This window comes from Canis lupus, chromosome 20 (genome assembly GCF_011100685.1).
Source record: "Canis lupus familiaris isolate Mischka breed German Shepherd chromosome 20, alternate assembly UU_Cfam_GSD_1.0, whole genome shotgun sequence".
Lineage (NCBI taxonomy): Eukaryota > Metazoa > Chordata > Mammalia > Carnivora > Canidae > Canis > Canis lupus.
Genome location: NC_049241.1, coordinates 42,633,182 through 42,659,529, shown reverse-complemented (window position 1 = coordinate 42,659,529; position 26,348 = coordinate 42,633,182). Strand labels below are relative to the sequence as shown.

At 50.6% G+C, this 26,348-nt stretch overlaps 1 protein-coding gene across 1 annotated transcript in view; it reads right to left on the bottom strand.

The window, feature by feature from the left end:
• Positions 1 to 21,588, bottom strand: part of LTF (lactotransferrin) — a 31,333-nt gene extending 9,745 nt beyond the window's left edge. Inside the window, 13 exon segments of the mRNA NM_001287076.1 lie at positions 476 to 617; positions 2,381 to 2,536; positions 3,510 to 3,557; positions 4,520 to 4,610; positions 5,778 to 5,932; positions 6,821 to 6,995; positions 7,468 to 7,646; positions 9,328 to 9,383; positions 10,349 to 10,496; positions 10,803 to 10,985; positions 11,296 to 11,404; positions 13,672 to 13,835; positions 21,445 to 21,588. Of these exon segments, the coding sequence (NP_001274005.1) occupies positions 476 to 617; positions 2,381 to 2,536; positions 3,510 to 3,557; positions 4,520 to 4,610; positions 5,778 to 5,932; positions 6,821 to 6,995; positions 7,468 to 7,646; positions 9,328 to 9,383; positions 10,349 to 10,496; positions 10,803 to 10,985; positions 11,296 to 11,404; positions 13,672 to 13,835; positions 21,445 to 21,487 (1,649 nt within the window). The 5' untranslated portion in view covers positions 21,488 to 21,588.
• Between the last annotated feature and the right edge of the window lie 4,760 nt (positions 21,589 to 26,348).

Sequence of the window (26,348 nt, the reverse complement as noted above, 5' to 3'; positions counted from 1 at the left end):
TCACTTTACTAGTGGAGAATAACACTGCAGTCTTGCTTTGTCTTTGCCATTTCTAAGGCTGAAATCAAAGAGAGAAGTGACGTGTGGGATGTAATGATAACCTAGACAAAGGTGATGGGGTAGGGGAGAGGGAGAGGGTGGGAGAGAAGAAGGTGGTGGCTCCAGGAAAGAGAACTCTTGCACATAAAAATGGGTGGTAGAAAGGACTTAAGAGACCACAAATACTACCCTTTGATTTTGGCCCCAGGCCACAGGGGAGGGCCCAGCAGAGCTGAAGTCATGCAGCCCCATGGCAGCCCCGAGGGGAGGAGCGGGGAGCCCTCACAGGTGCAGCCTTTTAGTGGACCCCAGGCTGTTTCCTGGCTCTGCTGTGACAGGCCACATCTGGCTCCTTAGAAATGCACTGTAAGATGCTGGAAGATGAGGGATGAAGGACAAGGCCCTATCCTGGGCAAGCCTCAGCCACAGCACTCACCTGAAAGCCCCGGTGTAGCCAAAGTATCTCTCACTATTGTTGGGCGCACACTTGTTCTCACCCTTCTCGTCACCAATGCACAGTGCGCAGAGACTGGACTTCGGGTCGGCCCCAGGGGCACAGCTCTGGCTAAAGAATTCATCTGCAGAGAAGGAACATGGGAGTCAGCCATCCCCACCTGATTCAAGATAAGAGGCCTTTACCCAGCAGGCGATGCAGCTTGGGTTGGGTTCATTCCATTGCCCTGGACAGACATGCATACACTCACTATCGCAGACTGCCCTGTGCTACCACCAACCGAGGGCCCGGTAGAAATCAGAATAGCTTCACACGGGAGGCACCGACAGGTGTGAATAGCTGCCTGGGGGGTGGAGAAGAAGGTCTTCATGCTACCTGACAGAGGGTCCCATCATGACAGCCTCGGGCTGGACACTCAACTAATGAACTTGGCTGCAACCTGCAGCAGAACCTGCTGGCTGCCCTCCAGGATCTGATTTCTCCTTTCCTCAGAAATAGAAACCCTGCTTTTGACCTGGGCTCCTGGCCCCTTAGAATAAAGCCTGGTCTTACCAGATGCCCTGTGGTTAGTATAGCCATGCGGCTAGGAACTCGCCAGCGAGAGACAAGAGGGGTGTTGCATGCCAGTGTCTTACACCCTTCAAAGACAGTTGGCCCAGGCCTTTCCCTCCTTCCTCTCCTTCCCCTTCCTTCTGCACACGGCATGCACAAACGGGCACCAGACCTCCAGTTGTGACATGGGCCATGAAATGACCTTGAGCTTGGCAGCCACATATATCAAAGTAGCCAGATGTTTGAAACCCGGGTTTCTGACATCGTGTCATTGTCACAGTAGCTCTGGACAATCTAACCTCTGGATCTCACTGACGTGAGAGAGAAAGAAACCTCTGCTTTGTTGAAGCCTCTGCCACTTGGAGTTTTCTCTCCTTGCACCAAACTTAATCTGAACTAATGAACCATGTGATTTAACCCAAGTTAAGGAGTTAACATGGATTAATATGGGTAAGGAGAAAGGACACAGTGGCAACAAGAAAGTCCTGCCTTGATGAGCAGCTAGTACCTGCTATCAGATTTGTGCAGCCCCTGCCACTGGAAGAGCCACAGCACATGCCAACCTGTGGAGAGGGCCAGGGAGCACACCTGCTAAGGTCTGGGCAGCTTCCCCACTAATGAGACAGCCACTGGGGTCAGAAAGGGTGAAATTGGTGAGTGCTAGTGGCAAGGAGCAGAGCCACATAGAAGTCTGCTTGAGCCAGGATCCCAAATCCACTCAAAATGCAGCAGCGCCCCCACTTGAGGAGCTGCTTACACGAGGGGTGAGCCCTGGCGAGAACATGCCACACACTTCCACATCAGCAGGCCCCATAGCAGGTGGGGGGGGGGGCTGACTTATACCTGGGGTGTGAGCGTGGGGTATGGCAGAGAGAGAAGGCCCCACAAGCAGTTGAGTCGGAACCCTAGAGCTCATATTTGGTTCCCTTGCAGTATGGAACAAGAAGTCAGTTTCCTGAGGGAGACAGGTGCCTTTCCCCACATTAGGAAGCCAGCACCTATGAGAAATTTGGATCTGGTGCTCCAAGAGACAGGAAAGTAACAGCTGAACTTCTTGGAACCTGTATCAATTCTTAGGGTGCAGAAACAGACTGATCCCCCAGGTTTTTTATCCTGGAGTGAGGTGGCTAGGGCAGGGGAAGTGTCAGGTAGAGACACACTCAGCACTGCTCTGACTGCAGGAGGCAGCCACATGGACAACATGGTCACCCCAAAATGGGCCTTCGGGCTGCGGTCAACCTGTAGCTCCCCATCCCTGCCCTTCCCTGAGGTCTCACAGCTCCATGTGTCTACCCGCCCAGATGGTCCACCCATGCCTCCTTGAGGACGCCTTACCAAATTTGCAGGAGCCTAACTGGTTGAAGAGCAGGCCCATGGGGATGTTCCAGCCTGCAGTCCTGCCCACAGCAGTGTGGCAGGACTTCCTGCCTCTCAGAGTGTTCCAGGTGAGATCGGCATCTGATTTCCTGACAACGGCCACAGCAAGGTAACCTTGAACAACAGAAGAGCAGGTCTGAACATCCAGGGGGGCTGGCATTGGACTCTAGTGCAGCCTCTGCAACCCGAGCCAAAATAGGTCAAGGAGCATGATTAGGCAGTGATGCCCACAGATATCTGGCCATTGTCAGAAGCTTAAGTGGCGGCTCTATGCGAAGGTGAGGGTGATCTAGGCTATGAAATGAAAGAGTAAGAAAAGCTGATTCTTTAAGTGATTGCTAGGGACCACCCTTGACCAGCCACAATGCGTCCCTGAGTCATAAACCGGCAATTCCATTACACGTGAGCTACTAAAGCAACAATGAACAAGTGAGACCTCAATAGTGCATAAATTACCAACTGCAATGGGCATCGGGCCCGAGCAATGATGGCCACCAGACTAAGTGCTGTGTAGATGCAGGGGGTGCGTCTCCAAGGACCTCCCTGTGCTGACTGCGAACCAGCCCTGCGTTGTGAGAGCGTCAACCTGGTGGCAGTCCCTCTCCTGATAGTCTACGCCGGACAGATTCCAGCTGTGGTGAGTGCAGAGCTCTTTTGAAGCTGGGCAAGCACAGGCGCTGGCGGGAGGGTGGGGGTCATGCTCAGAGCATGGGATTTAGCACTGGAGACCTGGTTCAAGGCCAGGAGCCACCACAGGATCATCTATGCCTGTGAGTGAGATCCAGGGCACCTCCATGCCTGGGACTGTCTGGGTCCCTGTTTCCTCAACCATATGAGACAGGGATGTAACACCCTCCTTTCTCATGACCAGAACACAATGAGGAACTCTGGAAGTCCTCTGCCAAGTGTGACGGTCAGCAGAACATTAATTACAATTACTCATCTATGAATTATTTGCAGCTTCAAAAGAACTTATGGCTGCTATGGCTGCATCTCTTTCTGTGAGTTTTTCTTAAAGTTCCTGCCACCTCTTCCTCTGGCAAGGAGAACTCACCCTTGACCCTGAAATTAGCAGATTCCAACTCACCTTCCGCCAGTCTATCCACACAATCTACGTCACTAGGGTTCTGTGATTCTGAAAGAACAAAAACAAGCAGCTTTGAGAAGTCACAAGCTTTCAAATCTCAGTGATGCAGGATCGGATCCAAAGAAACTGTCCAGCCATCCCATTCAGCAGAAGGGCATCCATGTGTTCACCAAAAGACACGGATGCTCACAGTAGCTCATGCACAATGGCCACCAACTGGAAACTACCCAAAGGCCTTTCCACCACTGTAGAAGGGACAATGACTGTGGCAGAGTCACACCACAGGATACCACACACCCACACGATTCAATATTCTTTGGATGACTAGCACAAATGTAACACTGAGCGAGAGATGTACGAAGCACGTGCCTTGCATGTAAGGTTTAAAACAGGTGGAATTGCTCTGTGCCTTTTGAGGTCAGGGGTCATTACTCAGGCTGGAATAAGGGGGCTGGTGGCAGGAAGGCACCCAGGGCCACGTGGAACTTGTTGTGTCTTGACCTGGGCACTAGTGCATGGGAACGTACCAGTTTGTGAAATATCACTGAGTTCCACACTTATGGAAACTTTCCTATATGTATATTATACTTTACTAAAACCTTTTTTTAAAAGATTTTATTTATTTGAGAGACAGCGTGGGGGGAGCAGGGCAGAGGGAGAGGAAGAAGCAGGTTCCCCATTGAGCAGGGAGCCTGGCATAGGGCTTGATCCCAAAACCCTAAGATCATGACCTGATCTTAAGTCAGACGCCTAACCAAATGAACCACCCAGGTGCCCCTAAAATCTTTTTGTAAATGAAGAGGAGAAAGCTAATCTGTGCTGTCACTTCTCAACACAGCAGGCTGTGTGGGTAAAAGCCCCTTCCCTTTATTCTCCTCCATCGCCAGCTCTGATTCTCCTGTTTGAATGCATCCGTCCATCTCAACATCTCCACCTGGACCTACCAAGTGGGCTTCCTCCTCTCACGGGCCAAATGGAATAAACTAGAGAGGACACTCCCCCAGACTTACTTTGGTTCTCTGCCAGGACAGGCACCAAACCACACTTGCCCGCAACATAGATAAGTCCTCCATCCAGGCTCAGGGCATCAGCTTTTCCTTTCTGTAAAACCAAAGCAAATCGTCAGCACTACATAGTGAGGCTCTCACCTGTCCTTCCTGTCCTTAAGCTCTCTAAGGGCACAGCCTTATATCAGAGAACATCAAGCGTAGCAGAAAGAGACTGGGGTTGAACTGAGCACCCAAGGAAACACTATTGATTCTCTACCAGTCCCACACGCCTTTCATGCTGTCACTTCTGTTGGAGAAACCAGGCACAGGTCACACTCACCCTCTGTCCTCCAAGCACTCTTGGGACGCCCTCCTGGACCAGCCTCACTCACTGAGGAGATGCATGAAAACCACAGGCCTGGTCTAGTCTTAGTCCACTGGCACTACATTCTGTGCTACACAGAAGTTGTTCACCACGGGAGCAGAAATGACTGATCTCTCTCATGATGGGAAAGGATGAGCCCGCATCCCAACATCAGAACACGGATTCATCTAGACTGCAAACTCCCGGAGCACCTGAGTAGCTCAACGGTTGAGAGTCTGCCTTTGGCTCAGGTCGCGATCCCGGGGTCCTAGGGCAGAGTCCCCAATCGGGGTCATGCAGGGGGCCTGCTTCTCCCTCTGCCGGTGTCTCTGCCTCTCTCTGTGTGTCTCTCATGAATAAATAAATGAAATCTTAAACAAACAAACAAGAAAAGACTGCAAACTCCCTCTTTGCAGGCTCAGTAATTATTTTTTACAACTCTACTAAAAATACCTGGAGACGTAGTGGAACACTTCCATTCAGGGACGCAGCACCATGGGGTTATTGGTCATAACGAGGTAAGGGGACAAAGCAGAATAGGATCCCAGCTAAACCGAGCCATGTCCATAGGAAAGATGCCCTAAGATCATTTTTAGGTGTTTTCAAAGAATATACATGCGCGTGGGCCAATGGCCGCAACGCACCGAGAAGGGTCCAGGGCTCGAACCCCAGGGAACTGGTACGATCCAGGATGCTTGCGGGCGCACACACGCGTGTGCTGCAAAACGTGAACCGTGGTGCGTCTCTGCTCTTTGTGTTCTATACGTGCCACCTGTCTGTGCTCCCCCAGTCCCCTGCAATGATCGCGCGCCCCTCGAAGCACCAGAAGCGGTGGGGGCGAGCGCGGAGCCTCGCGGGTCCCCCCCCCCCCCGTGCCCCCCCCTCCGCCCCTGCCGGCGGAGCGGCCGCCCCTACCAGGACCAGCGCGATGCAGTCCTCCCCGCTGGGCGCCGATACGCAGCTCACGCTCCCGCCGCTGGCGCGCACCCACCGCTCGCACTTGCGCTGCTCCGCCTCGCCCACCGCGCACCACGCCACCCGCGCGCGCCGCTCCGCCGAGTCCGAATCCTCTGCGCATAGGGACACGGGGACACGGGGACGCGGCCGTCGTCGTGGGGCCCTGAGCCAGGCAGGAGCACCCAGGCGCCCCCGCCGCCCTCCAGCCCGCGCGCTCTGCTCCTTCGGGGAAGCGCCCCTGCACCTGCCGCCCTGCCCTCCCCCTGCACTCTCAGCGGCCCAGCCCCTTCTCCTCACTGGCTTCTCATTTCCATTCTTTTGGACACTTCCTGGCTTCTAATCCACCACCCTTCAAGCCTTATTGGGATGACTTGCCTAATATCTCGGTTCCATGGGATAAAAGCTCCAGGACACAAAGACAGTGGCAGTCCCAAGAGATGGCCCAGGGGACACTGACCCTTGCCCTGAACTCTCCTAGGGCAGTGACCACCTTCAACTGCAGTGCCATGTCCTGGTTCCCCCCATCTCCCCACTCCACTCCATCCCACGCCTCCCATAAGGAGGGGAGGAGCCTGGTTGAGCTGGCCCACTCATGTGGTATCCCGTCAAGTGCAGGGCCCCAGCCCAGACTTGGTGTTCACCCAGCTTCCAGAATTCATCCCTGGAGGGACCTGGCTCTCTTGGTTCATGTGCATGTATCTTATTTCACAGGAGACAGGTTGATTTTTCTATCAGGGCTGGAAAGCCTGACATACATACACAGGGACATGTGACGGCATTAGCTGGGCGCCTGACATGTTAGTTTGGAGACACTCCTGCATGTTAAAACGCCCTGGCTTGGTTGACAGAACACTGGCATCTGCCTCAAATGGAGAAGTGACCACTCCGGAGCAGAGCCGTGCTGCCTGAGAAGGGAGCACAGAGTACTTCCTGGAAGGCCTCCCCCTTGGCTTACCACCAGCACCAGCCTGCCCCCACAGCGTGCCCAGGGCCTCACTCACTTTCCTTCAGGCTCTGGATGGCGTTGATGTAGTTGAAGCCAAGGTACAGCTCAGAATCTATATTTGAGGGAATCCTCAAAAACCCAATGGCAGAGTCTTTGAACAGCAAATCCTTTTCCCCACTAGGAGAGCCAAAGAGCTGGAATGCAGATGACTTGTCTTTTCCAAAATTTTCCTAATTGAGGAAAAAAAAATAGAATTACAGTGTCAGTGGTAAATAGAGAGGAAAGGAAGAAACACAATGTTGAAAAACAGTATCTGAAGCTCGGGGATGATCCTGAGAGCAGGAAGCTTGGTTCACTTCCTCCTGTGCAGGGACTGGTGCCATCCCTGTGACACAAGCTCAGCTGTGGCTTATTCCTTCAAAAGTTGCCAGGGCCCGAGCACTCTGGGGTCCTGAGAATACTGCATCATCCTCCCCCTGCTTCTGCTCCAGCCCGTGAGACACTGTTCATCAGTAATGCGGGAGAGATTTCTATTGTTTCTGCTGTCTGGAGCACAGCCAAGGTAAGCAGTTCACGGAATTTGTAAAGTGTTGCGCAGACAGGCTGCAGAAGGACTTCTAGGGCAGCAGGCTATTAAGGAAGGAAGGAATCTCCCCGTCGCAAATCCAAGCAGGTGGGGAGAGTGGGGGGTGGGGTGGATACCTGTGCCTTCTGAAGAAGCCTCCAGATCAAGTCCTCCTTGCCACCCACACTTCGGGCCACAACAGCATGAGAAGGGACCCGGGCCAGGTGGCAATCCTTGAATGCGTCCACTGGCTTCCGAGTGTTATTTAAGCAGAGCAGCTCATACTTGTCCTGGTCAGCCTTGTCTGGCAGGTTCTCTGGAGGAAGGGTAGAAGTGGAGGGGAGTGCAGATGAGGTCACTACATGTAGGCATTAACCATGAACTGCAATTTCCCTCCCCCCACATTGTGAACTAGAGGAGATATCATATGCACTCTACAAAACTGGGGGGTCAGAAAGACAGTGGATTGCTCCAGAACATTGAAAAAAGAAAAGTAGTGCTCAGAAAGCCTTGAGGGCCAGCCTAGTGGTCCTGTGGGTCCGACAGGCTGCTCTGGGATCATTACGACCGCTGCCAGGCCAGCCAAGGAGGCAGAACCAGACTCCATCTGTTTCCAGGACAACTCCACCTAGAAAAAGGTCACATGGAAATGCCCTTGCCCATCCCTCTAGAAATAATAAAAATGAGAAGCATTTTTAAGGCAGGAAATACAGTTGAATCACTTCCCGACATTGGGTGTTATCAAAAGAAGGGGAAAAACTGTTTCTAGGAGCCGGTTCAGCCCGATTTGGAACTGCTAATGTATCTCATATGTAAGTTGCTTCAAAATATATAAAGTGACAGGAACCTGCCCAACTCATTTTATGAGATTAGTACAAACTTGATCTCAAAATCAGGAGAGAGGGATCCCTGGGTGGTGCAGCGAATTAGCGCCTGCCTTTGGCCCAGGGCGCAATCCTGGAGACCCGGGATTGAATCCCACGTCGGGCTCCCGGTGCATGGAGCCTGCTTCTCCCTCTGCCTGTGTCTCTGCCTCTCTCTCTCTCTGTGACTATCATAAATAAATAAAAATTTTAAAAAAAATCAGGAGAGAGAGGTACAGGAGAGAATTACAGGACTTTTGTACTTAGGAAAATGAATGCATCAATCTCAAATATACATTAGCTAAACTCAGTCTAACAGAGTATTTTAAAAACTAATAGATCAGGATTAAGGTTTATCAGTTTATTCCAATAACAAAAGAATGGTCAGGCCTCAAAAAAGCTAAAACAAACAAACAAAAAAAAAGCTAAAGCGATTCCCACCATTAATGGAGTAAAGGAGGAGAACCGTGAGATCATCTTAATCTTAATCGGTGCAGAAAAAGCATGTGTATGTTCAGCATCTATTTGTGTTTGTTGGTGGTTTTTTGGTTTTTGAGGTTTTATTTTTTAGTTTCAGAAAACTAGTAATATAGAGAACTTGGTAAAGTTCTTGACCTTGACAAATGCCATTTTTTAAAGAGGCCACAGCAAAATCATACCAACAGGAGAAAATGTAAGCATGCACTTCAGATCTGGTGGCCACTTTCCATGGTGCATTCCTCAACTCTTAGAACCACTGAGCAAGACATACACACAACATAGATAAATCTCTAAAACGAAATGCTGGGTGGAAAATCTGGGTAGCAGCATGGTTTCTAATACTGAAACTTCTGTGGTTTGGGAACCCCCAAAGCACAAATGGCACTCTGCATTTTACAAGACCATATATATCTCGAAAGACTTGTGTCAAGTACGTGGCAGGGCGGTCTATGAGGAAAAGAAAGGCAGTGGGTATGGGGGATTTAAGGAAAAAATGATTGTTTAAAATAGGAAATAACAAAAGAGGCATGCCCTGTAGGGAACCTTGACAACAGTGTGCCCAAGAAATGAGGAATCTGATTAGTTCAATACTCAGAGTTATGGGAGAATAAAATAAAAGAAGGCAGTACCCGTGGCTCTCCTCCTGACCCTTACCAAACACTGTGCTGTCCCTGACAAAAGCCACATCTCCAGCCCCATCTTGCAGACACCTGTGGAATGAGAAAGCGGCAGAATGGTCAGCACCGAGCGGCCCTTCTCAGCTTCTTCCCCACGCCTCCCAGGGGAATGGGGCCCTAGGGCTCCTCTCCTGTGGGCGTCTGACCCACAGGGGTCAGGGTGCTGAGGCTTTGGAGCACCCCATCTGAGAAGGCAGCAGGTGCCACCTCCTGGTAGATTGTGAGGGAAGAATGGCTCGGGTGCTGGCCAGAGACCCTCCCCCCCACCCCACCTCCTGTGTTAGGGGCTGAAAGGGTAAAATGGGTCTTTCTCTGTAAAAGGGTTTGAAGCCTCTACACCAGAGAGTAAAGTCTTAGTAGCTTCCTTGGTCATGTGCTTCTTTCTCCCAGGACTGAGTGGTGGCTGGCAGACAAGGTGGGGGGGCCTTCCCTCTGCAAAACTGCCTGAGCTCAGGAGGCAGATGGGGGACGAGAAGCAGAATCAGCCTCAGGATGGGGACAGAGGGTGCTGGGGGCAGTCGGGCCGAGCTCACTGTCTCCCGGCTGGGGCGAGGCCCACGCAGGGCCGACCACACAGCCTGGACACTCCAGCGGTCCTGCCGGGAACGCGGGACTGCTCATCTCATGACAAGACCCCTTCAGTTCCTCTGTGGCTAGGGGGAGGGCAAAGCGGCAGGGGCACCCAGGACATCACAGGGCAAAGCAGACTCAGGGTTGTGAGAAGGAATGGCCAGTGCCGGGGTGGTGGCTCACCAGGCCGGTATAGAGGTGAGGGGCACCTAGGGGGCATCTGGTGCAGCGGAGGTGGGGACGCCTGGAGGGCCAGGTGCACCGGCCAAAGTCAATGTCCTCTTTGGACTCAGAACTTCTGTCTACACGCAGTAGAAGGATTGGACCTGCCCTGCCGGCTAGGCAGGATTTGGGGCCAGAGGAAAGGCCTCCTGGGCTGAGGACACGTGGCGCTCAGCCACTGGGGAGAAGAGGGCGCTCTCACTCACTTGAAGGCACCAGAGTAGCCGAAGTATGGTTCCTGGGAGGAGCAGGCACATTTATTTTGCTCTGTCCCCGCACACAGGCGACACAGGTTAGGGTACTGTTTTCCATCTGCACAGGGCACACAGCTGGCAGAGAAGAATTTGGCTACAGCTATTGAACACAGAGAAATAGACCACATAGTGTGAGCTAGCCCAGCCATAGCTCGTCACACCTCCCGTGTCACTCCTGTGGGCAGAGAGCCACTTCCTCCACCCCTGCTGGATAGCCTCTTCGTGAGGCTAGGAGCTCAGAGATGCACTTGGCTGACAACAGGCTCAGCTGCCACCTCCCAAGGGCCACTGGAGCAGTGGGCCCATTGTGTGTGGGTCGTCACACATGCTTTACAAAGTGGCCTGTGTGTGCAGTTGGCCTGGAGACCCCTGCCAGAGATTGCCCACTGTCCCCCGGCCATCTTACCTTCCTCAAGGGGCTCAGGTGGCCCTGTCCAGTTTAAGAATGGACGAAGGGTACCTATAGGGATGTTCCATCCCGCAGACCTGCCAAGGCCTGTGTGGCAGGACCTCACGCCCTGTAGTTGGTTTAGCTGGAAGTTGGTGCCTTTCTTTGCTATGGCCACAGCATAATAGTGGATTTGTTGCTCTGCAAAGGGACAGAGAGAATTGAAAGCTCTTAGCCAGAACCAGAGGGAGAGAAACAGCCCACTGTGACCTTGCCCTAGTGCAAAGGGGAGCCATATGCTGCCTTTTCCCGTGGCCTGCTCTGTTTCCCCAGGGAACCCACGCAAGTCCTCCCTGCAACAGGTCAGCATCTGGCCCAGAGAGACCTGAGACTCCGTTCCTTGCAAGTGGGATGCTATCTGAGACCCCACCTCTACAACCCCTCTGACTGCACAGAGCCCAGGGCCAAGGCCAGGGCCACCACAGCGGCTGGGTCTCCAGGAAAAACTCACTTGTTTGGGTACCATACACCTCAGCCGCTATAGGTCGCAGTTTGTTGGGCTCCAGGCCTGCCTCAAACACCAAACCACCATCCAGGGTCACAGCATCTGCCTTGTTTGCCTGAAAGCAAAGACACAGGACCCACTTCAGGAGAGAGCCTGCCCGAACCCAGGCAATTGGATTTCAGGATGTCACAAGTCTCCATGGCTGGAAGGATCTTCAAAAGGGTTGCCTTTCGGTCGCATTCACTCATGTCCTGTGGCAGGTGGAAGCAGCCAAGGGTCCCTCTTTTGGGGGCACTGGCATCAGCCCAATTGCTTTAACTCCTGGGGTTGGCATGTTGGCTCTTTTGCATGAGCCCCGCTGCCTGTATCACTTCACTGATCCTGCCCTTCAGCCATTTATATACAAAGCTGTTTATTCTAAATACTTCCTTCCATTTTTGCTCTGTATTTATTTGTTTTATTTCTTTTATTTTTTATTTTTTTAAGATTTATTTATTTATTCAGAGAGAGAGAGAGGCAGAGACACAGGCAGTATTTCCTTTAAATTCTTTTTTAAAGAATAGAAAATAGAACTATTACGCTATCTTAAAATTATCATAATAAACCACGTTCATCCTCTTTGGCGCATTACCTCTCATATACTTACATATTTCTTATATTTGCAATCTGGTACAGATAATACCTTGTGGACCGCTTTACTCATCTCAAACCACATAACATTTTCTTACTTCTGCAGAGTCTTTATTGATTTGATTGACTTCATAATATTTTATGCTGATGTGGTTTTTCCATAGTTTATCAAATAATCCCTCAAATGTCCAGCACTTTCTTTTTGCTGTGAAACCTGTGCTTTCATGGATCGCTTGGTCCTCATAGATTTTTTTTCCTTCTGGTGACCTCTTGCCTTGGGATAGGCATCTGAGGGTGGAATCATCCAGTGAGCATGTTTATCTTCATGGCCCTGGCTGTTGTTGTTAGATCCATATGATCCATGGATCCATATGAAGATCCGTAATGCCAATTTGGAATGCCATGGACCACGAAGATCAGTTTCACAATGAAATCACCAGCAGGACAGGCTTTCATTCTGTTGCTATTACTCTAGAAAATACAAATGCTAACAAATTGCTTTGGTTTGTATTCCTCTGGCCGCTAAGGGAAACATTTCGTATTTTTAGTGATTATGATTTCCCTCTATTACTCTGTTCATATCATTTTTCATATATGACCCTATATTTCTTGGCAAGTTGAATTAGTTCTTTACAGAGTATACCGTAAATAGTAATCATTTGTCAGAGCTGGTGCATATTAATTCTAGTGCTTTCTAAATTTTTTGATTAAGTGTTTTTAATGGCTATCAAATTATTCAGAGTTTTTAATCCATTTGCTTCATGATTTAGTTCATTGCTTAAAAGCTACAAGAGCTTTTGTTCCTCCAAAGTTCTACAAATTAACCTGTCCCTTGGTTCTTCAAGAATACATGTTTTATTTTCAACCATGTCATCTGTCTCAACTTTGTTTTGATGTGTGGTCTGTAGAACTGAATGGGGGTTTTTATTAAAGAGGCAGATTTTGCAACCTCATCACAGATACTGGGCTGAATGGGTTAGAATAGGGTCTTAGAATCTGCATTTTAAACCAGCAGGGTATGATGGTGCTGTTTTCAGCAGGCCATTGTAAAATAATAGCCTAAAACATCGTTCAGACTAGATTTTTTGCCTAAGTACTGTTTCGATAACTCTAGATATTATTAGAAACTTTTACACAAATTACCGACTCTGTGCTAGAGTCAAGTATGCACAACCATAGCACATGGCAGGCACACAGAACATATATGTTGAGCAAATGAGTAAAAATTATTTCAGTATATCTAATATCTCAAAAAGCAAAAGGAATCTGAAATCATCCAAAAGTCATGATTCCCTTTTCTCTCCATCTGGAAATGTCTTGTACAAACATCTTTCCAATGCCCAGTGCCCTGGCTGGCCCTTCTCCAGCAATGTGATGTTGTAACTATGGACCAGCTGAGCTTACTTTGCTCAGGGTTTGGGGATAATGATCTTCCAGAGGTTTTACCTTTCAGAGGAACCCTGACATTTGCCAGTGTTACAGGTTCATCCAATATGACTAATTTTGAGTTTGCAACAGCTGTTATTAACAGTGTGTGTTGCAGCCCCAGATTCCCCACACATGGTCACTCTGCTTTAGAACATTAATATCTGCTTTCAAAATAGCCTTGTGTCCTGTGAGGAAGGAGCTCTCCCAACTTACAGGTACCCAGGAAGAAAAGCAGAGGAAGTAGGGGAAAACACATTTTCTATTTTACTCCATTTCATTCCCTCCATTCAGTTGGGACCCACTCAACACATGGCACTGACTTACCTTGATAGCCTGGATACATTCTTGGCGGGAGGCTTTCCTTGTACAGGAGACAATGGGGCCACCTACTTTTTTCATATTCACTTGGAATTTGGAGCATTTTTTTGCCTCTGCTTTTGATGTGGTGCACCATCGAACATTTTTCCTAGGGGCGGCCAGACACAGTCCTGGGAGAAAGAAACCAGAGTAAGGGCTCAAGAACTGCCCATGGAAGATACCGTCTCACCCTCTGACAGGGTTTTCCAGACTCCTCCATCTCTCTGATCCTCCCTTTTGCTCTCCATTCAGTGCCTCACTCAAGCCACCCTCTTCAAGTGGACTTGTCTTGATGGTCTAATGAGCATTCTTTGCTGGCCAGGAGGCTATAATTCTCATTAAAGGAAATGGTCAGAGCCTTGGGACTATTTTCTTTCCTGTAACTGACACACTTCCTACCTCTAAAAAATGATGATGACCTTTCGCATCAGTTCATGAAGTTCTTCCACCTGCTTTGACCCACATTGAAGCCGAGATGTAGGCAGGAAAGGGATTATTGTTCCTGTTTTATTAATGTGGAAACTGGCTCTTGAGAAGGCTGAGTGATTGGCTTCTCAGCAGTGGCAAAATCCAGCCTAGAATCTGGATCTCTCTAGTCTGTTGAAACTACAAGAATCTCCCTGGATGATGCCAAGGCAACTAAAACACACCTGACTCCTTGCCAATAGCAAGTGGTAAGTGGTGGTACCAAATGGGTCAGTGTGCCAGAGTTAGCACCATTCACCTCTGTATCAAAAAAACTAGTTCTCCTACCGAGACTGATTTATTGATAGAATCTATACATTTAGGCAGGAAGCTGAACCAGATTTGCTCATAGCTCTTTAAAAAACCACGTGGTTGGGCGGCCCAGGTGGCTCAGTGGTTTAGCGCCACCTTCAGCCCAGGGCCTGATCCTGGAGACCCAGGATCCAGTCCCACGTTGGGCTCCCTGTGTGGAACCTGCTTCTCCCTCTGCCTGTGTCTCTGCCACTCTCTCTCTCTCTCTCTGTATCTCTCATTAATAAATAAATAAAATCTTTTTAAAAAATAATGCAAGTGCTTATGTTTAAAAAAAAAAAACACATGGTTGGGGCATCTGGGTGGCTCAATGGTTGGGTGTCTGCCTTTGGCTCGGGTCATGATCCCAGGGTCTTGGGATCAAGCCCTGCATCAGGATCCCTGGAGGGAGCCTGCTTCTCCCTCTGCCTATATCTCTGCTTCTCTGTCATAAATAAATAAATAAATAAATAAATAAATAAATAAATAAATAAATAAAATCTTAAAAAAAACAAAATGTGGTTGCCTGATAAATGGCATCTATGAAAAACTGATAGTGAACAGTATATTAAAATGGTGAAAGACTGAACACTTTCCCCCTAAAATCAGGTATCCACTCTGAGTTTTTCTATTCAACATGATATTGGCAATCCTAGCCACAGTAATAAGGCAAGAAAAAGCAAGAGAAGGTGCCCATATTGGAAAGGAAGGAGGGAAACTGTCTTTATTTACAGATTACATGATCCTCTATGTAGAAAAACCTAAGAAATGCACAAAATGGTATTAGAACAAGTATAACAAGTATAAACAAGTATAACAAGAGCACAGGATGCAAGATCAATATGCAAAGAGCAATTATATTTTTGCATATAAGCATTGGATGATCCAAAAATGAAATTAAGAATATAATTCTATTCACAGTAACATCAAAAATAATTAAATACTTAGGGAAATATTTAACAAAACAAATGCAAGATTTGTACACTAAAAATTATAAAGCTTTGCTGAGGGAAATTGAAGATCTAAATAAATGGAGAAACATTTATGTTCATGCTTTATAAAACTCAGTATTGTTAAGATGGTCATTCTCCCTAAATTAACATAGAGAATCAACACAAACTCTATCAAAATTCCAGGAGGCCAAGGTTTTGTTTTGGTTTTGGTAGGAATTGACAAGTAGATTTTAAAATTTATATAGGAAAAATAAATACATGATATAAAATAGCCAAAATAATTTTATATAATTTATACTTATAATCTATTTTTATATTATTTATATTCAATAGTCAAAACCATTTTTTAAAAAGATTTTATTTATTTATTCAAGACACAGAGAGAGAGAGGCAGAGGGAGAAGCAGACTCCATGCAGGGAACCCGACGTGGGACTCGATCCTGGGTCTCTAGGATCACACTCTGGGCTGAAGGTGGCGCTAAACCACTGAGCCACCCAGGCTGCCCTCAAAACCATTTTTAAAAAGAACAAATCTGGAACAATTTTACTTCCTAATTTCAAAATATGCTATAAAGCTACAGTTATCAAAACAAGGTGATGCATAAGGATAGATATATAAATCAGTGAAACAAAATTGAGTCCAGAAGTAAATCTTTCTATTTACATTCAACTGATTGTTAATAATGACATTAAGGTAATTCATTGGCAAAAGGATAGTCTATTAACAAATGGTGCTAGCACCACAGATATCCACATACAAAAAGATTAACTTAGAGTCCTACCTCACACCACGCACAGAAATCACCTTGAAGTAGATCATAGAATTTAGTGTAAGAGATAAAACAATTACATTTATGAAAGAAATACAAAGGAAAGCTACGCAACCTTGGGTTAGGCAGAGTTTAATTAGCTATGACACCAAAGCACAGTCCATAAATGAAATAAAAAACCATTGATAAATTGGGCCTATCAAAATTCAAAACCTTTATATTTTAATAGACAGTTAAGAAAATACAAACACAAACAACAGACTGGGAGAAAATAAATGGCTCAGTGGCTTCAGTGGCTCCGTGGTGCCTCAGTGATTGAGCCTTTAGCTCAGGTCGTGATCCTGGGGTACTGGGATCGAGTTCTGCATCAGGCTCTGCGCAGGGAGCTTGCTTCTCCCTCTGCCTATGTCTCTGCCTCTGTCTGTGTCTTTCATGAATAAATAAATAAAATCTTAAAAAAAAAAAACCTTGACAACTCAAAGACAAACAACCCAATCAGAAAACAGGCAGAAGATATGAACAGACATTTCACCAAAGAAGATACATGAATAGTTAATAAGCACATGAAAAGATGTTCAACATCATTAATCATTAGGGAAGTGCAAATTAAAAGCACAATGAGTATTCATTTCACACCTACTGGAATTAGTTATAATAACTAAAACAGAGGATAACATATAGGTGAGGATGTGAAGAAATGGGATCCCTTATACATTATAAAATGGTGGAGCCATTTTGGGAAATAGGTTGGCGTTTCAAAATGTTAAACATAGAGGGACCACACGACTCAGCAATTCCACTTCTAGATATATACCCAAAAGAAACAAAAAGATATATCCACGTAAAGACTCCTACATGAAAATTCATAGCAGCATTATTCAGAAAAGCCAAAACCTGGAAACAACCTTAAAAGTCCAGCCCCTGGTGAATGGCCAGAGAAAATGTGGTACATCCACACAATAGAATATTATTTGGAAGTAAAAAGGAAAGAACTGGTGATATGCACCATGATATGAGAAAACCTCATTTATGCTAAATGAAAGAAACCAGACACAAGACACTCCATAAGTATATAATTCCACTTGCATGAAATGTCCTAAAAGGCAAATTCATAAAACAGAAAGTAGATTGCCTGATGCAGGGGTAGGAATGAGAAGTAACTATAAATGGATATGAAGAATCTTATTAGGGGGATGGAAATGTACTAAAATTGATTTACAGTGATGGTTGTGCCACTTGGTAAAATTACTAAAAATCACTGAATTGAACACTTAAAATAAGTGAATTTCGGCATAGGCAAAATATGCCTCAATAAAGCTATTACAAAACAAAACAAAAAACCACTTGTTTCCTAAAGCCCCCTTTCCATTTGGATGTGCTTTAGGGTGGAACCCTCAGCTCTCTGCCACTTGCTATTCATGAACCATCCCCTGCATAGTCAGACCCACGGTATTGAGGCTCCCAGGGAGAGTGTGAGGAGGAGACCAGTGGCCCCTAGGCCAAGTCAGCATGGGCTCAAGGACATGCTGCCACAATCCTTCTCCACCAGCCATCCTCCCAGGAAATCCCATGGGAGGTCATCTAGCCCGAGGCTCTCATGGAATGGTCCTGCCATAAAAATTAACCCAGTCATATTTAGCCACTTCTGACCCAGTAGCATTTCCTGGATGCTCTCTGCATACACAGTACTGTGTGTCATACAGAGGAACATGTAAGCAGACAGGACTAGACCTTACCTCCCATCTGGAGAGAGAGAAAGTCAAAAATGAGCAAGCTAAGGAGGATGAATGCTCTAGAAGAAACAAACACCAAACCAAAAGGGAGATCCTCATGACCTCAGCCAGTAAATAAGGGAGTGGCAGCCCAGGAGGGTGAGAACAATGGACCCCAGTGTTAATATTGCAAGCACGGTTTATGCCAGGTGCTTTGCTCAGCACCTCACATCCTCTCTGCCCATTGATCCTCCCTACTCTCTGTATTGTGAGTTCCGTTAAGATCCTCCTTTCCAGGTGAGAAAATAGTGGCTTTAGCTAGTTATGTGGTTTGCCCAAGGTCCCCCCGGCTAATAAGCATTGGGTCTAGGATTTGAACCTACAGAGTCAGGCACATAGCCCCTTGCTCTCACCTGCCTATTTAGGTCAGCTAGCTTAGAGACGGGCTGCAGTGGAGATGGGGTGAGTAAAGGGTTTGGGGTCAGATCATGGAAAGCCCTCAGTGCTGGTCCAAGGAGGTCTCATTCCAGAGGGAGTAGAGCACTCTTGTGAAAGAGAGCAAAGAGCTCTACCTAGAATGGGGGGAAGGGTGGACCTTAAAGCACCAAGCAGAGAAGCACTGGGAATGGACAAGGGGCAGGAATAGGGAGGGGGTGTCAGAAATCGGCTTGGTGATGGATTGGACCAGGGGTGAAGAGGGGGAGCAAAAGAGAAGACCATGCTTTGAGGTGAGAAAAGATATGCATGGCGGCAGGAATGGGGAACTTGGGGGCAGAGCTAGCTTCTGGGAAGGCCTGGACCAGGAGAGGAAAGGACCATCAAGGAGTTCTCCAAGATTCATAGTCCCAGCCCCTCAAACACCAGGGGCTGGGTCAGAATGCACCACCTACTCATCCCCCCTACCACAGCTCTCACCAGTCACCTCCAAAGCCACAGGTCCCCCTCAAGACTATGTGCTCCCCAAAGCAGGTCTGGGGCTGGCCCTCCCGTATCCCCAACCCCACAGCCGAACTGTGTCAGCCACTACTACTAGTGCTACTCCCCTGAGCCTGGATGGAAACTTCTTGAAAGAATGCATCCCCTGATTGCTTCGGTGCAGGCAAGCAGTGCCCTGACTTCAAAGGCAGGGGCTGGGATGGAAGATACTCTTTCACCCCACCCAGTGTCCTCTACCAGGACGCCCACGGGAGCAGGGCAGGAATCTAGGGCTGCTGTCACTCCTTCCTCAGGGTAGGAAAGGGTTTCGATGACACTTTAGGATGCTAGCCATCATCCTATTGACTGTAGGATTTAAACTGCAGACTCGGGGAGTGGAGAGGGGGTGGCCCAAGGCAACCAAAGATTTGAATGAAAATGAGACCCAGATGTGTAACTCTAAGCCAGGATTCTGTGCCCATGACCCATGATCACCTTCAAGAAAGCAGTTTCCTGCTTCCCATCTCTCCCAGGTGGCCCCAACCCTGTGCTGTGCTGCAGCCTGATGCCACAGGTAAAGGAGCAGAAGGAAAGCTGGCCCTGAGCAGTTGGTCCTGGCAGACCTAACCCTGCCTCAGAGAAGACAGGTATGACAGTACCCAGAGGAAGGTATTTGGAGAAGGGGACCAGAAGGTGGAGACAGCGATGGCTTCATGTTCCCTAGGTTTGGGGGCATGAGCTCCCTATGCTCTCTATGGCCCTTTGCCACCCAGGAAGCTCTCAGCTGGGTGTACATGCCCTAAACCAGGAGGAGGCTGACCGGGGCTGGCAGGGGCCTGGGGAGGGAGGGGACACCTGTCCTTTACCTCTGACACCCCACATGCTGCCTAGGCACTGATGCGCATCACAGCCCCCGCCACCCGGGAACCCTGCCCTCACACATCTACACCGCTGATGTGCATGACTAGCGAGTGCCCTCTGCACACCCCAGAAATTATTTCACATAATCCCAGTCCAGGCACATTCAAAACCAGAAATCAATCATTTCCCTCTTACACGCTCTGACAGAGGGTGGCTTCAGGAGGGCCTGTGCCACCACCCCTTCCCTTCTGCAGGGGAAGCGTGTGCATGACTTTGCCTGCCATTGAGCAGGTGGCAGCCAGCCTCCTCCTCACAACTCTGTGGGAAGATGGACTTTTTTTTTTTTTTTTTTTTTTTTTTAACTGAAGAAACTAGGGCTCTGTCAAGCCCCAGTCACACAGTCTTAGCAGGAGCTGGCTTCTGAACTCCAGGTGCCTGTGTGTCTTGGGCAGGTCATTCTCGCCCTGGGTCTCATTTTCTTCCCATGTGAAAAGCTATAACAGTACTTTGTGTCCCAAAGGTCCGGATGGGACACAGTGGTCGCTTTGCACAGCTCTAGGGACTCCCCACCGGCTCAGAGGAGCTGGGCTCTGGCTCCTCCACAGGCAGGTGGGCCGCCTCCGGGCTGGGCGGTGGGCTGCAGGCGCTGGGAGCCCACCCCGTGGGGCGCGGGGACAGGGGTAGTGCCAGGGCGGGGCACGGGGGGAGGGTGCACCGGGACGCAGGCGCCCACCCCGAGGGGCGCGAGGACAGGGGGTGCCAAGGCGGGCGGGCGGGGGGGGGGGGGGGGGAAGTGCACCGGGACGCAGGCGCCCACCCCGAGGGGCGCGGGGACAGGGGGTGCCAAGGCGGGCGGGCGGGGGGGTGGGGGGGGAAGTGCACCGGGACGCAGGCGCCCACCCCGAGGGGCGCGGGGACAGGGGTAGTGCCAGGGCGGGGCACGGGGGGAGGGTGCACCGGGATGCAGGCGCCCACCCCGAGGGGCGCGGGGACAGGGGGTGCCAAGGCGAGCGGGGCGGGGGGGAGGGTGCACCGGGACGCAGGCGCCCACCCCGAGGGGCGCAGGGACAGGGGTAGTGCCAGGGCGGGGCACGGGGGGAGGGTGCACCGGGACGCAGGCGCCCACCCCGAGGGGCGCGGGGACTGGGGTAGTGTCAGGGCGGGGCACGGGGGGAGGGTGCACCGGGACGCAGGCGCCCACCCCGAGGGGCGCGGGGACAGGGGTAGTGTCAGGGCGGGGCACGGGGGGAGGGTGCACCGGGACGCAGGCGCCCACCCCGAGGGGCGCGGGGATACGGGGGTGCCAAGGCGGGGCAAGGGGGGGAGGGTGCACCGGGACGCAGGCGCCCACCCTGAGGAGGGCGAGGACAGGGGGTTGCCAAGGCGGGGCAAGGGGGTAGTGTGCCCCGGGATGCAGGCGCCCACCCCGAGGGGCGCGGGGACAGGGGGTGCCAAGGCGGGCGGAGCGGGGGGCAGGGTGCACCGGGACGCAGGCGCCCACCCCGAGGGGCGCGGGGACAGGGGGTGCCAAGGCGGGGCACGGGGGGAGGGTGCACCGAGACGCAGGCGCTCACCCTGAGGGGCGCGGGGACAGGGAGGGTGCCAAGGCGGGGCACGGGCGGAGGGTGCCCCGGGATGCAGGCGCCCACCCCGCCGGGGCGCAGGGAACAGGGGGATGCCCACCCGGCGAGGCACGGGAGACAGGCGCCCCCCCAGCGGGCTCCCGGGACCAGGGAGCCCACCTGGCGGCCGCCCCCAGGTACCTGCACTCACCAAGGGCCCCGAGGAAGAGCAGGGCAGGAAAAACTAGCTTCATTCTGGGCTCCTGAGGCGACTCCAGAGAAGTCTCTGCCACCTTGCACCAGCTCTGCGCCTCTTTATCCTGGGCTTGGTGACCTCACGGGGTCTGCCCCACCCTGTGGCCCAATAAGCTCCCCTGCCCAGTGTCCTCGCTCCCCCTCCACTAGCTCCTTGAGGCCAAGAGAGGGGGGAGGGGCAACGGGAGGGGGAACAGAGGTGGGAGGGGAGAAGGGCCAGTGCCTGAGCAGCCTTAGCACCCAGAGAGAGGAAACCCTGCCCACAGGCCACCTCCTGAGTCTGCGCTGCTGCTGCAGGGTGACCCGGATGGTCTTTCTCTTCACAAGCCTGCAAGTCCCTAGCAGGCCCCTGCGTCTTGTCCTTCCTCTCTCTGGTCTTGGTGCTTTCCAGAGGGTTGAACCCAGAGCAAGGATCTTAGGGTGAACATTTATGATCATCTGAACTGGGAGACTCACCTTCCTTTCAGCAGATGGATCTAAAGCCTGGGAGGAGTAGGGCAGTAGAGCCACCTCCACCTTGGCCAGCAGCCAGCCCAGAGTTCTACAGAGGACCCTGCTGCCCCTGCCACCCGGGGTCAGCAACCTGGGACAGCTAGCAGAGGTGACAGCTGCCCAGAGTCTGCCCTAGGCTGACCATGGGGTCTCTCCTGGCCCCACTGGGACCACAACACAGCTCCCAGAAGACAGAGCCAGAGGTCTCCGAAGAAGTGACCACCGCACAGTGCCCAGTGGCTGTCTCCCTTGTCCCCTCATTTGCCAGTGAGAAGGCTGTCCTAATTCTTGTTTTCTTTTTCTTTTGTTTTCTTTTGTGGCAGTATGAGGTGGGAGATGGGAACCTCATTTTGATAAATGGCATATCTTGTCAACAGAAGCTGACCTTATTTCAGGGAGGTGTTTTTAAATTCTAGGATTCTGCTGTTAAGAATCTATCTCATAAATACACTCCCATAGAGCACAACAGCTCCATACAGGAGTCTCCAGGGGAATGCTGTGTGTCATTAACCAACTGGAAGCAAATTAAACATCCATGTCTGGGGGAGTGTCACAGAGGGTGCCTCTGTGCATGCATTGGGACACACTTGCAGCCTCAGAAAGTTCAGGCCCCAATAGGTATCCCCTGCCTCTATGTACTGATGTGGACTCTGTGCCAAGAGATACTAGGTGAAGAGGTAAGGTACGAATAGTGAGGCGAAGTGTTCTTGCCAGGTCAGTCCTGCCAATATGTCCTTCTGAAATCTGCTGACCCAGAGAAGTTGATTTGAACTGCTTGTTAGACTGTGGGGTACGGAAAGGATTTCCTGGAACAGGTGGGCAGTGGCTCAGGAAGCAGCACTGTGGAGGGTAGGCATGGGGCAGGCTCTCTGCCATGAAGAAGCAGACCCAGCCCAAGTCCTTGAGACCCTCAAGGAGGCTGTGGGACCCCTCTGCCCCAGGTGTGGAGCCTGCCAGGGCACAGAGCAGGGTCTAATAAGTCCTGCTTGCCAGACACAAGAGTGGGGTCTGGGGTTCAGCGTTAGAACCGCCAGCTGGGTTTTGGGGTGACAGATCCAAGGTCTCCTCTTGTTTGGAAACATGGTGTCACAACACTAAAAGTCGCTTTCATCTATAATTGCAAATAAGCTATTTCAAAAACAGTGAAGAAATGCAAAATTGACTAATTCTCAGGAGTGCTGATGCATCTTTGTACTTAAATTAGCAACTCGGCTTTGTCCTTCCATGATAATAAAAGAATTAAGGAATGTCACGACCCATGTGTCTGTCTCTGAATGTGAATTTTAAGAAGGGTGGTATGTAGAAGTCAGGGGCCTCCAGACCCTCTTATGTCTGTTAGAGCATTGGCAGGAACACGGGTAACCTGGGGCCACTGGAGGCTGAGCTGAAGGGATATGCACTGGAGGCAGGACCCCAGGATGGTCAGGCCATGGGGCAGACTGCTTTTATGCTGCATTTGGAGGGAATGGGCCCGTCCCACTCCCTGGGACTGGGATGTGCTCAGCTGGACACGTGCAGAGCATGGCCACTCCAAGGCCCTCTGCAGAGGAAGTGGATATGAGGGTGGGTTCTACCCAGAAGACAATGAAGTTCAACCAATCCATCATCATCAACATTTGTTCTTCATTTATTCGGGCCAGAACTGGTAAGTTCCAGGAGGGACCCAGAGAAGAGGGGTCTGTCCTTGCCCTCAGAAGCTCCTAACACAGTCAAGGGGTGAGGGGCAGCCACAGGCACGTACCTCTATCCCACAGGCATGGCAGCATAAACAAAGTCAGGGTGGGAGGGGGAATGACTGACCAGTTCCGGGCACCAGGGTTTTGGAAAAGTTCGAGGAAGAATGTTTGACCTGGGTAGCTAGGGGAAGGACCGTGTTTCTCCAGGAAGAATATTCAGGTGGAGGAAACAGCCAAGTAAGGGCTTACGAACATGAGTACTCAGTGACCAATTACCTGAGCACAAGGAACCCCCAAATGTCACTCTGGGCTTTCTGCCCTGGACTTCTTTCTTCTTGGAAGAAGGATTAACAAAGTCACCTCCTCTGTCCTGAGCTCCACACCAGGTGTCTATCTACCTCTGGTCAGTTCCTCTTGCAGGTCCCCTAGGTACCAGAATTTAGTGCATCTGAAATGGAGCTCATCTACCCCCCTCCAGTCCTGCCCCTTCTCTCGGATTTCCTACCACCTTCCACCAAACTCTCCAAACAAAGAGCCTCAGAGTGGTCGTCAGATCGTCTGGCCAAGCTAGCTCTGTACGTGTGATGGACACCTGATGATCAGTATTGGCTGCATGAATGAGGGAGGGAGGAGGAGGGACAGGGAGTGAAGGATCCTGCTCACAATGTGTCAGGTCTGAAAGACAAGGAGGCCCAGGGCTGGCTATGCCGGGCCTCCCCAGAGCCTGTGTACCCGGAGTCGTTAATTTGTCCATTAGCTCAGCATTGATCTGCATGGCTCTCTGATGGGCCAGGAGCTGGGCCAGATCTTGCAGAGCCTGCAGGGAAGTAGATGCAGGTCTTGCAATACTGGGATCATAACATGGCGTGAATATGAGTGTAAAGAAGGATGCGATGCTACAAACCACCATGTGATGGCGTGTGGCAGGCAGAAGGGAGGCTAACTAACCTCTCCCACAACCTTACTCCCTCTCTGCCCCTGAAATTCAAACAGGGACCCTTTGCCAGCTCAAGGACTGGCCCAAGCATAACCCTCCCCACAGGTGCATAACAAGCCCCACACCCTGCCCTCTATGGAGTCCTCCGGCTTCAAAGCCCAAGAGGAGTTTTCTGAAGAATGTATGGATCTGGGCAGAGCCAGCTGTAGATGGAATAAAGGAGAAAAGGAGTTCTTGAGACATCTGCTCACACAGGGGCTCTACCCTGGCTGACAGGAGACCACGGGCCAGGTACCTGCTCCTGCCAATGGTGGGAGGTTACTGGTAGAGAGCCACTTGTTAAATATTTAGGAATTTTGTAGTGGCTTGTTAAACCATTGGTAGCTTGAAATCATTCACTGTGGGAATATTTTAAAATACTAAAAAATTAGCAAACATTATAAATCAGGGTGTTTTTCCCTCCTGGAGAGTCAGTTTACAGCACATCGCTGCCTGGGGTTGTCACTGTGTGGCATGCAGTGCCCACATCAGTGTGGCTACATGGGGCTGGTGTGCCATCCTAGGACAGAGACAAGGTAACAACCTGAAGCACTTGGATGGCACTTCTAACTCCAGACAGAGCTGCCAATGACGTTGCCTCTCGTGGTTCTGACAGCTCTGGAAGTCACTGCTGCTGCTCTAGAAACAGGCAAACTGAGAGCTGCCCAAAGTCACACAGTGAGTAAGAAACAGAGATGGTACTGCCAGCCCTGAGTCTCCCCTGAGGCCCACAGCTCGTCTGTCCGTCTGTCCTCCACAAGGGCCCAGAACTCCCCAAGAGCTCAGGATTCAGAGGCCGAGATCCAGGGGCATCCCTAGTTCCTCCCATGGGCAAGAAGGAAAACCCGCAGAGATTGAGCCCCTTGTAGCAAGGGCACTGTCCAGCCCCTCCCACACATCAGTCAGTCGTGTTTTTTGATTCTCGTGGAAGCACCATGATGTGCCTCATCAGGCCTGCTTTCCAAATGGGGGGAATCAGGCAAAGCAACTCATCCATGGCCACACTGCTGGTCAGCTCTAGAAATCCGCCACTGCCCCCTGCTCCCTATCCAATGATCCTTCATTGCTATTGATCGTTCCTTTGCTGACCACCCTGAAGAGAGAGCAGAAAGTGAGCAAAACTAAGGATGAGGTGGACGCAGAGCTCCCTGCTTCTTGGCCAGTGTGATGGTTACGATTTCCAGAGCAAGGCCCTAACATTCGGCCCCTCCCTGGCCCCTCGCATTGAGCCAAAGGTCCTGGTGAGTCTTCAGGCACGTCTGTGGGTGATGGGGGCTTCCATCAGGAAAGAGTTCAGCTGAAGGGTGGCGGGCAGGAAATGGTAGCTTTATTAACTAATATGTCCTGTTGCCTAATGTTGCCCAATTCACATAGAACCCACAGAGACAAGAGAGCTTCTATCTCCTTGGACAGGCCTCCTCCTCCTCCGTCTCCTCCGCCTCACCTACCTCTCCTCACAATCAGGACTCTCTGCCTTTTGGACCCTCCCTTCTCAGGGTGAGCACCCCGCAGACCTGCCGAATGACGCTGCACCATTCTGCCCAATGGTCCAAGAGTCAGTGGAAACATCCTAGGTATTCCAGTTGCAAGATTTCAATTCTCCTGCCAGGATATCACCCCATTTCCCTGGCAGAAATCCAAACTCCATGAGCACCTCATTGTCACATCCAGATGAGAACATGCAGCAGGCCAGGCCCAGGGAGAGTCTTCCTGGAA